Raw genomic sequence first — 13,957 nt, 5'->3', positions numbered from 1 at the left:
ACCAAAAGGCCAACCTACAACATTAAGACCTTATGTGATAGATGCACCCCCTAATCTAATAGGAAGGGACTTACTTATGCAATGGAAAACTCAGATATACATTCCACATTTTTCTTAGGGGCCACTGCTCAAAACAATTATTAAAATAACTGAGAAAAATTATGAGCCTATTTAGACAAAGCAATGGCCCCTTACGAAAGAAAAATTACAAGCTACTAAAGAACTTATAAACACACAATTAAAATTGAAACATATTGAGGAATCTTGCTCTTTTTGGAACTCTCCTATTTTTGTTATAAAAAGGAAATATAACAAATGGTGTCTCTTAACAGAGTTTAGAAAAGTTAATTCTTTTATGAAACCTATGGGTGCATTGCAACCAGAGATCCCATCACCTATTACTATTCCTCAAAATTGGCACATTATTATTACTGATTCACAAAATTGCTTTTTTAATATACCTTTACACCCTTTAGACCGGGAGAGATTCACTTTCTCTCCCTTATCCTAATCATATCGGGCCTCATAAAAGATTTCAGTAGACTATGTTACCTCAAGATATGCTTAAATGTCCTGCTACTGCTGTTGCTAAGTCACTTCAGTTGTGTCCTACTCTATGCAACCCCATAGATGTCAGCCCACCAGGCTCCCCCATCCTTGGGATTCTCCAGGCAAGAGTACTGAAATAGGGTGCCATTGCCGTCTCCATAACAGTCCTAGTATTTGTCAAAATTTTGTAGCCAAGGCTTTACTTCCTATGTGACAGCAATTCCCTCATGCATATATCATTAATAATATACTATAGCTACAAAAAGGAGAAATGATATTTTTGACACTGAATGGCTATGATATTCTTTAGACTCTGGAGAAAACTGGTTAAAATAAAATCTTTTTTGAAATTGCAAAACCAGTTCTTCTTGCACGTGCAGTTAGGAAAAGGTTAACTTGTTAAAATATTTTTTTTTTAGAGCTCCAATTCTGCCTGAGAAACAAAAATAGGCCTAAGAAAAAACCTTAAGTTAACTCTTATCATGTCCTTGGGATACACAGCCCACTCTATCTAGGGCTCCAGCCATTAACAAATTGGTGGAGCTCAAAATAAATAAATAAAACAAAAATATATTTTAAATTTTAAACAGAGAACTATGCCTACGTATCTAAAATTATCTATGTCTAAAATTATCTATGTCTCAATATATGTCTTTGTTTTTGGATAATGTAAAATTGATGAGCTCTATTTAGATTCAGCTTTACATGAACTGAAGGGTATTCAATGTTAGATATAATGTTTATTTAAATGTGAATGTGATTTAAATATAATTATTTGTTAATCTAGTTGGGACATGTCTTGAGTCATCAACATTATATAATACTTTTATTATGTCTTGGTTTAAGGTAAATTAAGTTTGTCAACAAAAAGGTAACTCTATATATACATACAAATATATAGATGAGATGACAACTTTTAGATAAGCTCTATTAAAATAACAGAGAAGGATGAAAAGCAGCAGAAAAGAAACATCTACTGAAAACATAGGAAGCATATTGAAGCATGGACTAGAATGCCTTCTTGGTGTCAGAGACAAGCTTATCAGTATTTTTTCCTGCTGGCCTTCACTGATGTACCAATGATGTTAAGTGACATTTTCGTTTTTGTTTTGTTTTTTTTTTTTTCATTTCTTAAAATGTACTTCATTTCTATAGCTATAATATTGAATAAAGTGATTATTTTTAAAAAAAAAAATAACTGTATTTTTGATAGAATGATCTATTATCTATAATCTGGAGTGGTCTCTTGGAATTAGAATGACTTAGGTTTCTAGAGTTGTGCTGAACTAAGTAGTGAAAATTTATTAAATGGCTGGGTCATTTCCAAATAAAGTAAAATTTTGAAGCATTAATTGCTGAACATTGGCTTACTCTTACAAGGGGTTTTTCTTGCAAAAGAGCTGAAGAGATTTTGAGCTGTTAATAAATATAAATACATATTTATATAGGAATGGATATATATATAAAATATAATATGATTTGATAAATATATTCAACAGTCTATAAAATACTAACATACAAGACATTTCATAGTTGCTATAAAAAAGTAAAATATATGCTTTTAATAGAAAGATATAAGAAATGACAAATAAAATGATGAATACAAAAATATTTTAATTGTTGAAACATTTATTATAAAATAAAGTAGTATTTACATAGGCTTTGCTAGGCTAGTTTTTCATTGTCGTTCTAGCTACAGCAAATGTTCTTTCTCCAAATTAGGCCAAATTAAAAACAAAAGAAAAATTCTGGAAAAACAACATTTAACAGAATTAACTTTGGTCAGCAGATACATTCAGACTACAAATATATTAGAAAATGCAGTTAAAATGCTTGGGTGGATCACAATGAAAACCACAAAATATGATGTGTCTATTTAAAATAAACATTGCATTTGTTTATTGTGCTATCATATTTTGTTTTGAACTTTTAACTTTTAGAGATGTTTAGTGCTAGAATTTTAAAAGGGCTTATGACAAATGAAAAAAAATTTTATGGCAAATAGATGTAACTCATTGTCCTGAACTTTCTTCCTCTTCCTTCTTACATGTCTCTATCAATATAAATTCTTCTTTTCTAGGGGCAACACCTCTCTAAGGTAAAACTACACAACATGTTATAACCCACCTATCAACTTACTTCGCGATAATGAGAACACCTAATTCTATAAAAACAGACAATGGCTTTGCCTATATTCTAAACAATTCAAACAATTTTTACATTCATTCTCTATTAAACAAATTACAGACATTCCTTATAGTCCACAAACACAAGACATGATTAGACAAACACATTACACACTGTAACTGCAAATAAAAAATTAAATAAGAGAAAATACACAGGAACACTTTTGTCTTCCTTATCCAAAAAAACTTTACTAGATTCTAATGTAATATAGTCTTTAAGCCTGTAACTATTATTAGTATGACTTTATTTGTTTCCAATCTGTAAAATTCTTAAAACAAAAACAACAAAAAAAAAGACACCATTTCCTGAATAGATTATTTGTTCCTAAGAATATCAGAAATGTAAAATGTTCGCCTTCTTTTCAGGTCTGTCTTGAAAGTGTAGTCATCTTCTTTAACACACTAAACAGTGAGATTCAACAGTTGCTAAGCTACATTTCTTTTTCAAGGACAAGGTCAAATATATTTGGATGTGAACAACATTTCATTTGTCAAGTTGTTCTGCATCACCTTTTCAATAATTTCACTTAAAAAAAAAATATTTGAATGGTTACTCCTAATCCTTTGCCCCAAATAACACAAACCACAGCCAAATACCAGTCCCAAACAGATTTCTAAATAATTTTTTTCTTTTGGACTAAAATATTTCCTAAAAATGTTTTCATCATTATCACTTTTCCATTCTTTTTATAACTATTGTTAATATAGCCTTATTTGTTTTAAACTTTTTAAATTTACCACAAAGAGATGTTTTGACAATAGCAAAATACAAAAAACAAACAAACAAAAAAAGAAGTTTTGAAACATTAAAAGACACCTCCTTTCCTTTGCCCATTTGATATCAAGACGGGTTAAGTAATCAATGGAAATCTAAGAAACTAATCTTACAGGGAAAGGGTATGCTTCTATTTCTCCAGATAGATCTAACGAGCTCACATGACTTCCTCTTCAAAAGATTCAACCTAAGAGGGCCCCCAACATTCAGACTAGAGATGAGACAGCAAAAAACCCAAGGAAAAAAAATTCCAATACAAGCCATGGCGACATTAAAAATTTCCAAAAAACGCTGCACTCGACGTCATCGACCTTATGATCTCCCTACTTGGAGACAGATAAAAACCCTTACTAATCAAACTGAAAATCTGATCTCTCAACAGGGAATGCCTCAAAATCCTGAAAATATTTTTCTTCGCTATGCTTGGTTTGCTTGCTTTTGCTTCCCCCGCTCAGGCTGACTTGATTGATCACACTTACTGGGCTTATATACCTAACCCCCCCTTTTTTTAATTGTAGGTAAGGTTATAAAATGGACAGATATAAGACCAATCATATCCACTAATGAGTCAACACATATGTCCCCTCCTTAGAACTTGGAGGGGCCCTCTCATCCTGAAAAAAAAAGAAAAACTAATTAATAGTTTTTTTTACTTTTTTTACTATTTTTTTTACTAAAAAAAAAAATTTTTTTTAAATTAAACTAAAAATATAGTTTAATTTAAAAATCCTTTCTTTGTGTATGGACACAACAAAATTATGCATAAACGTTAGCCAACAAACTTAGGCCTTCCCCTGCCTCCAAAAGAAGACTTTCTGATGCTTCTTAGATTACTGCCCTTTCTTTGTCCATAAATCATGTTTATACTACTAAAACTGTAAGAAAAGAATTAAAGAAAAAACAAAGAACACTATACAAAGCATTTACTAATAAGAACTTTAAGTATATTCCTGTCATTAAGACAAATGTCAGGCCAAATCAAGAAAATTTATGTTTATAGCTAATCATATAATTGTCAATTAGAGACCCCATAGTATATGGTTATTAAACTGCTCAGATGATATTAACAATACTATGTATGATTATATTACTCAAGTAACATAAAAGGTTACTAATACTACAATAGAACATTACCATGACAGAAGACTTCCTGGCTAGCTTGACGATGAAATGGCCCCCACCTCGTCCTCGAATCATCCTTGATAAACAGATTGGGCCTAAACAATGGGACATCTAAAAACTTGCTACAAACACCAAAAAACTTGGGACTTAGACCAGATATTTCACAGGGACCAATCATAACTATAACAATAATTTCTTTCACTATAATCAATCATATTTTATACAAGCCTATGTTCCACTTCCTTTTGTTATAGCTATAAGAAATTTACAATTCAATAAGACTTTACGTTCTGTAACTTACATAAAGTGTAAATTATATACTTGTCTTAACTCCTCTATTTCCTTAAAAAATGACTCCCTTTTGATTCTTCGATCTCGACATAATCTATGGTTACCAATAAATCTCCAATGGCCCTAAGAAAAAGGTCCCAAGGCTAGACTTCCTTCCCAGTTATTTACTAAATTGCTCTAGTGATCTAAACGATTCATTAGATGGCTGATTTTTGACATTATAAGATTAATAACTATTTACACCATTGCTGCCATCACTAGCGTTACTTTACAAACCTCAATTCAAACACATAATTTTATCCAAAATTAGACTAAAGATGCGCATATTATGTGGGCCACTCAGGCTCAAATAGATGAAGATATTAAAAAAAAAATACAAGAACTGAGAACAGCCATCAAATGGGTTAGAGATCAATAAACAGATGTACAAAAACAGATGATGCTAAAATATGATTAAAATTCTACTCAATTTCATGTTACTCCTGTTCATTTCTATAATAGTGGCTACAACTAGAAACCAATCAAGTTTCATTTTTAAAATGTATATGATAATGCCTTTCTGAATGTACAGTTATTACAAAAAAAATATGTAAAACCTTTTCTAATAATCTGCCCTCTTCCACTAGTATGGGAACTTTAGCTAAACAATTGGCTGATCAATTATCTAGGCTAGACCCACATAGATAGTTTCAAAGCCTTACTCATAATATTGGGTCTAGAACTATAATTTTGGTGATTGTCTTAACAATTATATTTGTTGTCTACTGTTGCCTTCATACAAAGATTGTCAAAACTGAATAAACTCTGATGGTCAAAACTCTTCTTACAAATATTATAAATAAATAAGGGGGAATTGTCAGGGAATGTTTGACGGGAGGATTCCTACGTGCTGTCTCTCATGAGTCCTTTGTCCCTCTTCAAGTGGAACAGCACGCTCCTCCCAGGGACTGAGGTCATTGTGTGAGGCAGGCTTGGGTCTCCTTGAGTAAACATTCTCTTTAGGACAAAACTGCTTAGTCTTGTTCCCCTTTCTTGAGATATGGATTGCCTCCTGACCTTGTGACTAACATTACCCCTTGTTCCCTTGGTAACGGTTACTGTACGTTTGGTTTTCTGATCTCTATCATTCCCAAAAGAAGTTTCTTGTACCACAGCCTATATATACTCATAGAAAAATCATTAAAGCACCTTTGCTCCATCAGAGCTTAGGTCCCTGGGTCTTTTTTGTCTCTCTCTCTCTTTCTCTCTTTTACTTTCTTATCATCGACTCCGTACCGCTAGGTTCCAGTCCATTAAAGGACCCCAACACAGGAGCAGGAACAAAATCACTTGTAACTTAAATGCCTAAGCCACTTAGATACAAAGTTCATTATATAATAGTTACAGATATAAAAAGCAAACAGCAAGAACAAGATGACTACAATTATTACAGTCAAGATAGTTTTCCACCAAGAAGGGATTTGTATTTGAGCTTCTATAGCATCAAATTGCCCTGTACCAGTTAACATTTCAAAAGTAATTTGGTTTTGGGGAGTGCCAGCTCGAGCATTAGAATTGGTATGATCTTGGGCCACATCCTGAAACCACATTGTCCACTGAAGATATTCTCCGGGTTTAAGAAGAGCCCTTATCAAAAGTCGCCAATCATAAGGAACAAAATTTCCAATGGAAGATGCCATAGCGTTTAAAAGTTCCTTAGTGAAAGGCAAATGAGGGCCACACAGTTACAAGTTTCTTCATTTGTTGCATGTGAGAAAAATCAATGCCTTCATATTGAGGTATTACTTCCCTTGGGTGTTAGTATTTCTCAAAACAGGGAAAGCAGAGAAACCATCAGCTTCAGAGATTTGAGACTGCAAAGCCAGTATCTCAGAAAGCCTTTGTCGTGAAGGAGAATGAGTGGATAGTATTTTTTCATAAATACAAGTGTGTGCCAAAGGCTTATCGTTGTCCTCAAGAAAAGTATTGTTAGCCTTACTGTCAAAAAGAGCCTCAGAAGAATCATCATCAGGGTCCTCTTGTTCTTGAATTGAGGGGACTTTCGGTTTTGTGCCCATTGCAAGATGAGGAGGAGGAGCACTTGGGTCAGCGCTGGTGGGAAAATTTTGAAATATTTTATGTTGTTCTAATTGAGCCTTTTGTAAAGTTTCATCATCTAATTCATATTCATGTAACAAGTGTTCTGCCTGTCAGAGTGGGGTGAGGCTAGAATTATATTGAAATGGCAGAATCACAGCTTTAATAAGATCCCATGAGGGCCAGAAAACTATTGGAATATTTTTTCCCCGTCTTCAGGCTCATTTAACATTTTCTTTAATCTGGTTCCAAATTTCTAAATTGAAACTGCCTTCATTGGGGAATCAGGGATAATGTTCAACCACCGTTTGGAGATAAGCCTCTATTCGCTGACATGAAACCGCAAGTCCTTGGACTTTAAGTAAATGAAGTAAAGTAGAAAAGTGGTGGGGCTTTCCAATCGTTCGTCCCATATCACTGTACTTACCGACCTCCGTAGGTCCACAGTCACTCCGTCCGCTTGCCAAGGGCATTCTCCAGGTCCCTGTTTGGGCACCATTTGTCTTGGTCTTTACTGACTGGGACCTGGGGACTGGAGTTGACGAAAAGAAGGCGAGAAAGGAAGGACGCAGGGGACCCCAGTATCGAGTGAAACAAGGGTACTTTATTTGCAGAAACGCATGCCTATATATCTTCCATAAAATGACTACTCAGCCATTAAGAATGTAATTCCATCAGCTGCAACAAAATGGATAGTCCTGTAAGTAAAAGGTCACTGAAGGGAGTCACTGAAGGGAATTCAAGCAGGATCGTTCCCATGATCTCAGTCCTGAGAACTGCGTGCAGCTCTGCTCATTCCTGTATTCCAGGAACTGATAAGGAATAGAGAGTCCTTGAGAAACAGCACACAAAGGAAGAAAGTGCAATATATTGGATCCCTTAAAGTTGAATGTCCCCTGACACTTATCCAGAGCAGACTTTACTAGATCAAATGCACTATATTCTTTAATACTATTGTTAATACAGCTTTATTTGTTTTAAATAAAGTTTAAAACTTTCTGCAAGGAGATATTTTGACAAAAGCAGAAAAACATTTTGAGGCACTGAAGGATACCTCCCTTCCTCTGCCAGTCTGGTATCAAGACAGGTTGACTAAACAATGGAAATCTGGAAAATTAATATTACAGAGAAAGGGGTATGCTTGTATTTCTCCAGATGGATCCAACAAAATCAGTTGGCTCCCTCTTCAGAAGATCTGTCCCAGGGGAGCTATAGTCATTCAGATAGGAAGAAATGGTGAAATCCCCAGGAGGAGGAGTTTCCAGTACAAGCCATGGCAACTTAAAAAATTTCCAAGAAATGCTGCACTTGAGGTCATCGACCTTATGATCTCCCCACTTGGGGACACATTAAAAACCCTTACTAATCAATCTGAAAATCTGGTTTCTCAACAGGGAATGCCTCGGAATCCAGAAAACATTTTTGTCGCTATGCTTGCTTTTGCTTCCCCTGCTCAGGCTGACTTGATTAATCACACTTATTGGGCTTATATACCTAACCCTGCTTTATTGCACGTTGTAGAATGAACAGATAAAGGACTGGTCATATCCACTAATGACTCAGTACATATGCCTCCTCCTTGGAGCTTGGAGGGGTCCCCTCATCCTGAGGAAGAAGGAAGACTAATTAACATCTCTCTAGGCTATGAAATCCTTCCTTTATGCATGGGTCCAGCAGAATTATGTATTAATATTAGTTGACAAACGTGGGCTTTCATCCTACCTCCAAAAAAGAACTTGCACACATTGTTTACACTGTTTACTGCTCTGTCCTTTTATGAGAACCAGGTCAATACTCCTAAATTCTAGGAAAAGGGCAAAATTTGGAATGTAAGGGGTTTACGTATAAGGATTTTAAATATCCTCCTGTTTATTGAGATACATGTCAAGCTAAATCAGGGAAATTAATGTTTGTGGCCAGTTACACCATTGTTGATAGGGGACCCTATGGTATGTGGTTATCTAACTGCTCAGATGATATTAACAATACTATGTGTGATTATGTTACTCAAGTAACATGGAAGATTACCAACAGTTCAATGGAACACATCCATGACAAAGGACTCCTTGGCTGGCTTGACAGCAGAATGGTGCCTCCTCACCCTCAAATTGTCCTCAATTAAAAAACTGGGCCTGAAAAAAAAAACAAAAAAAAAAACTGGGCCTGAACAATGGGACATCTGGAAACTTACTACAAATACTGAAAAACTTGGACTGGATATTTCACAGGGACCAGTCATAGTCATAGTAACTATTCCTTCTGTTATAATCAGTCATATTTTATACAAGCTTGTGTTCCCCTTCCTTTTGTTATAACCATAGGAAACTTACAATTTAATAAGACTTTACATTCTGTGACTTGTACTGATTGCAAATTGTCTACTTGTCTTAATTCCTCTATTTCTCTAAAAAGTGAATCCCTTTGGATTCTTCGATCTTGACATAGTCTGTAGCTGCCAGTAGATCTCCAACGGCCCTGGAAAGAGGGTCCCATGGCAAGACTTGCCTCCCAGTAACTCACTATATTACTCTGACTATCTAAGTGATTCACTGGATGGTTGATTCTTGGCATTTTGGGGTTAATAGCCATTTGTACCACTGCTGCTATCAGACATTGCTTTACAAACTTCAATTCAAACACAAAACTTCATTCAAAATTGGACTAAAGATGCTCATACTATATGGGTCACTCAGGTTCAGATAGATGAAAAATTTCAAGATAAAATTCAGGAATTAAAAACAGCCTTCCAATGGGTTAGAGATCAATTAATAGATTCACAAAACAAGTATTATTAAATTGTGATTGGAATTCTACTCAATTTTGTATCACTCCTGTTTGGTTCAACCATAGTGCTTACAATTGGGAACAAATCAAATTTCATTTGCAAGAAATACATAATAATGCTTCCATAAATGTACAATTGTTGCAAAAGGAAATCCTTGAAACTTTCTCTAAGAGTCTACCCTCTTCCAACAGTTTGGACAGCTAGCTGATCAATTATCTGGACTAGACCCTCGAGGATGGTTTCAAAGCATTACACATAGTATTGGATCTGAAACTATAATGTTGACAATTATCCTGGTGATTATATCTGTAATATACCAATGCCTTTCAACTAAATTTATTAAAACTAAACAAACTCAATTGGTCAAGGCCTTTTTCACAAAAGTATCTACACCCCTAATTATGAAAAAATAAAAAAGTGGGAATTGTCAGGGGATGTTCAACTTTAAGGGATCCAATATGTTGCATTTTCTTCTTTTGTGTGCCATTTCTCAAGGACTCTCTATTCCTTATCAGTTCCTGGAAAAAAGGAACGAGCAGAGCTGCACGCAGTTCTCAGGACTCAGATCATGAGAAAGGGCACCTGCTTGGATTCCTTTCAGTGACTCCCTTCAGTGACCTTTTACTTAAAGGTAATCTATTCAGTTATGCCCCTCTTACTCAGGATATGGAATGCTTTCTGGCCCTTTGAAGTTTGTTATTTGCTTGGCTTTGTTTTTGCTCAATTTTTTTACTGCCTAAAGCTGCCTTGTATGAAGATATATAAACATGCGTTTCTGCAAATGAAGCACCCTTGTTTCACTCAAGACTTGGGTCCCCTGTATCCTTCTTCTCGTCGACTCTAGTCCCCTGGTCCCAGTCTACAAAGACTGTGACAGCTCTGTCTTCAATTTCCACAGATAAGAGTTAACTCTTCTTTAATCATACATACAACAGTTATTTCTATCCAAAGGAGAACATGACCCTTTTCCTATGCATTGTTCCTAGCACACCATCAGTCCCTGGTAACTGTCCCTCTCCTCCTACGAAAAGCCCAGTCCTTTTAACATCTTGCCTACTCTGTTCAAGGTCAGTTGGTAGAACATGATTTTTATAACAGGCTGGACTATGTACGGAACGGTTCCTGATCCTGCTGGCCATGATGAGTCATGTCCTAGTTTCACATTATTTTCCGCCCTGCCTGTTGCTAATTCACACACACTTTTGAATTTTGTAATTCAGGCTGTGTGTTTTTCCAGGAAACACGGATCTGAGTGAATTGTATCTAATGAAGTCTGCCCCTTCATCTCACTGATTCCTTCCCAGAGACCATCATGAAACACATGTAGCAAATGCATTTGATCAATGTATTACCAAAGCCAAGCTCTTAGAGCTCACCACACAACAGGCCAATAAACTGAGAGACTACTTGTTGGGCAAGGAATAGTGACTTTATTCAGAAAGCCCAGACACCAAAAAGATGGTGGACTACTGTCCCAAAGAATCAACTTTGCTGAGTTAGAATTCGGGTTTCTTTCACATGAAAAGATCTCTATAGCTTCTCTTCAAATATGGACTTACTGCAGTTGCTGAGTATCTGAACTGAAGTCATCAGAGAATACATATAGTGAAAAAGGTAAAGGATTTGCCACAACCACTGAGCCTGGGAAGTATGGCTCCATTATGTTCCTATCTTGTGACTTTGGGGTAAGATCCCTGCCACACACATTACACTGCTGTGTGTTTTCTCCAGGATAAATACTCTGATACCACTGGCGAGATGTGAGATGTGAGGATAGGGTTTTTCTTTTTTTCACATTTGTGAAACTGGTGAGGAATCTTTCTATAATGAATTCATGTTCTAAAGACCTGACTAATAAATACATATATATCTGGCTTCTATCCAGCATGAATTTTCTCATCAAGCTAAGATGTCGCCACACTCATATTTGTATGGTTCCTCAGTAGTATGAATTCTCTGACCAACAGTAGGGTGTGAAATTTGAACTTTGAAGACTTCTACCATATACCACATTCACATAAGTTTCTCTCATGTATGGATTTTCTGATGTTTAGTGAGTGCTGAGACCTGAGTGAAGGATTTTCCACACTCAAAACATTTGAAAGGTTTCTCTATATGTATTCTCCGATGACTTGTAAGGTGTGAATTTCGACTGAAGAACTTGCCACACTCATTACATTTGAAAGGTCTCTCTCCAGTATGAATTCTCCAATGAAGTCGAAGATGTGGTTTTTGACCGAAGACTTTTCCACACTCATCACATTTGTAAGGTCTCTCACCAGTATGAACCGTCTGATGACTTAAAAGGATTGACTTTACACGAAAGGCCTTGCCACACTCATCACACTTGTAAGGTTTCTCTCCAGTATGAAACCTCTTATGACTTATAAACTGTGAAGGTTGACTGAAGTGCTTGCCACACTCATTACATTTGTAAGGTTTCTCTCCAGTATGAACCCTCTGATGACCAGCAAGGTGAGCATTTCGGCTGAAGACTTTGTCACATATATCACATTTAAACAATTTCTTTCCTGTATGAATTTTCTGATGTCTCCTGAGGTTTGAGCTGTCAGTAAAGGTTTTGCCACACTCATTACATTTGTAACATTTCACTTCAGAATGAATTTTCAAATGACGTGCAAGCTGTGAACTTTGATCAAACAATTTGTCACATACTTCACATTTATGTGATTCCTCTCTTATATGGATGGCCTGATGTTTAATGAGGTATGAGCCCTTAAGATAGGCTTTACCACACTCATCACATTTGTAAGGTTTTTCCCTGTGTGCTTTGAGGTCTTGTGTTATTACTGAAGGATTCATAAAATCATCCCCATATACATTAGAAACACTGGTTTGGACACAAGGAGGAATTCTTTGAAGTGGTGAGAATGAGAAACTGTTGTTGACAGACCTCTCAACTTCATTATATTCAGAAATTATCCCGCCAGTTTGAAATATCTGCAGTTTATCCTGAAAGTTAAATCCAAGCCTGTTTCCAAAGGGCTTGATTCCTGCATCCTTTCTATCATGTGAATCTCTTCCATCAGGCACATTTCCATCAAGGCTTACAGGTGTTCCTTTGTGATTTCTTTTGTCATCTCTCCCCTGACTCTCAAAGTCACACATATTTTCCTGACTTTCCAAAAGATGAAAATGTTTGATTTCACAGCTTTCAGATCTTCCCAGAATCAATCTTTGGAATCGTTCTCGTTTATTATCACTGTTCGCTTTGGGTTGTAAATGCTTGATCACAAGTGTAGGAGAGATATCTACAAGATAAAAAGAACTATAGGTACCTGCTCACAATAATTCAAAAGTAATTGTTTCATGTTGAATATATATTACACCAAAAGTAATATTTACACCAAGTTATGAAACACCACGATGATGACCTTAAGTCTTTAGAAACACTAAAGGAATATAATTCTTATCTTAAGAAAGCATGAAAACATAAATTCACAGTTAATGTAGCCTAGTTTTAAAAACCTAGTTTTAAAAAAAGTGTGCCAAACACACTCACATTGGACAATCTTAAGCCAACACTCAAAAACGGAGTTATTTTCTACCAGGATCCCTAGGAACATATCAATCAACAGTTGTCTCAAATTGAAAAGAAAACTATTACACTATCACTGTATTCTGCATACTTACTGTATATAAATAAATTCTAAACAACATATTATATATTGTAACAGTAAATAATCCAAAACCAAGCTTACCCAATTAATAATTAACTATTCATAATTGGTTGTTTACAATTGGAAACAAATGAGAAAATGAAGAAGATGACTAAAACAATTTTTTGGAAACAACATAATTTTCTAAATCTGCTATAGAACCACGTACCCAAAATGAAAAGGCATTTTACAATGTTAACAAGTAGTATGTGTCAGCTGTATTGCAGAATACAAGCTAAAAGACCATCATCCGTAAATGACACATAAATTGAGACATAAAATACTCATCAGTTTTCTAACAGCCAAGAACCAAAGCAATCCCTGCCTATGTTGTTGTTGTTCAGTCGCTCAGTCGTGTTTGACTCTTTGCAACCCCGTGGACTGTAGCCCACAGGACTCCTCTGTCCAAGGGATTTCCCAGGCAAGAATAATGGAGTGGGTCGCCATTTCCTTCTCCATGGGATCTTCCTGACACAGGGATCAAACCTGCATC

The 13,957-nt window shown here is 35.6% G+C and overlaps 1 protein-coding gene and 1 long non-coding RNA gene across 3 annotated transcripts in view; both read right to left on the bottom strand.

Moving 5' to 3' along the window:
* Positions 1 to 7,583: 7,583 nt before the first annotated feature.
* LOC122420704 lies at positions 7,584 to 9,120 on the bottom strand. The gene is made up of 2 exons (XR_006263348.1): positions 9,028 to 9,120; positions 7,584 to 7,811 (listed from the first exon to the last, which is right to left on the bottom strand). It is a non-coding gene; the product is annotated as an uncharacterized LOC122420704 (long non-coding RNA).
* A 2,074-nt stretch (positions 9,121 to 11,194) lies between these two features.
* The window catches only part of LOC122420636 (zinc finger protein 160-like), a 132,829-nt gene continuing 130,066 nt past the window's right edge, over positions 11,195 to 13,957 (bottom strand). For both annotated transcript variants that reach the window (XM_043435990.1, XM_043435989.1), the window contains one exon: positions 11,195 to 13,056. In XM_043435990.1, the coding sequence (XP_043291925.1) occupies positions 11,813 to 13,056 (1,244 nt within the window). In that variant the 3' untranslated portion in view covers positions 11,195 to 11,812. The remainder of the gene's footprint in view (positions 13,057 to 13,957) is intronic.

This window comes from Cervus canadensis, chromosome 18, assembly GCF_019320065.1.
Source record: "Cervus canadensis isolate Bull #8, Minnesota chromosome 18, ASM1932006v1, whole genome shotgun sequence".
Taxonomy (NCBI): Eukaryota; Metazoa; Chordata; class Mammalia; order Artiodactyla; family Cervidae; genus Cervus; species Cervus canadensis.
The sequence above is the reverse complement of the archived record's forward strand: the minus strand, read 5'-3'. Positions and strand labels throughout refer to the sequence as shown.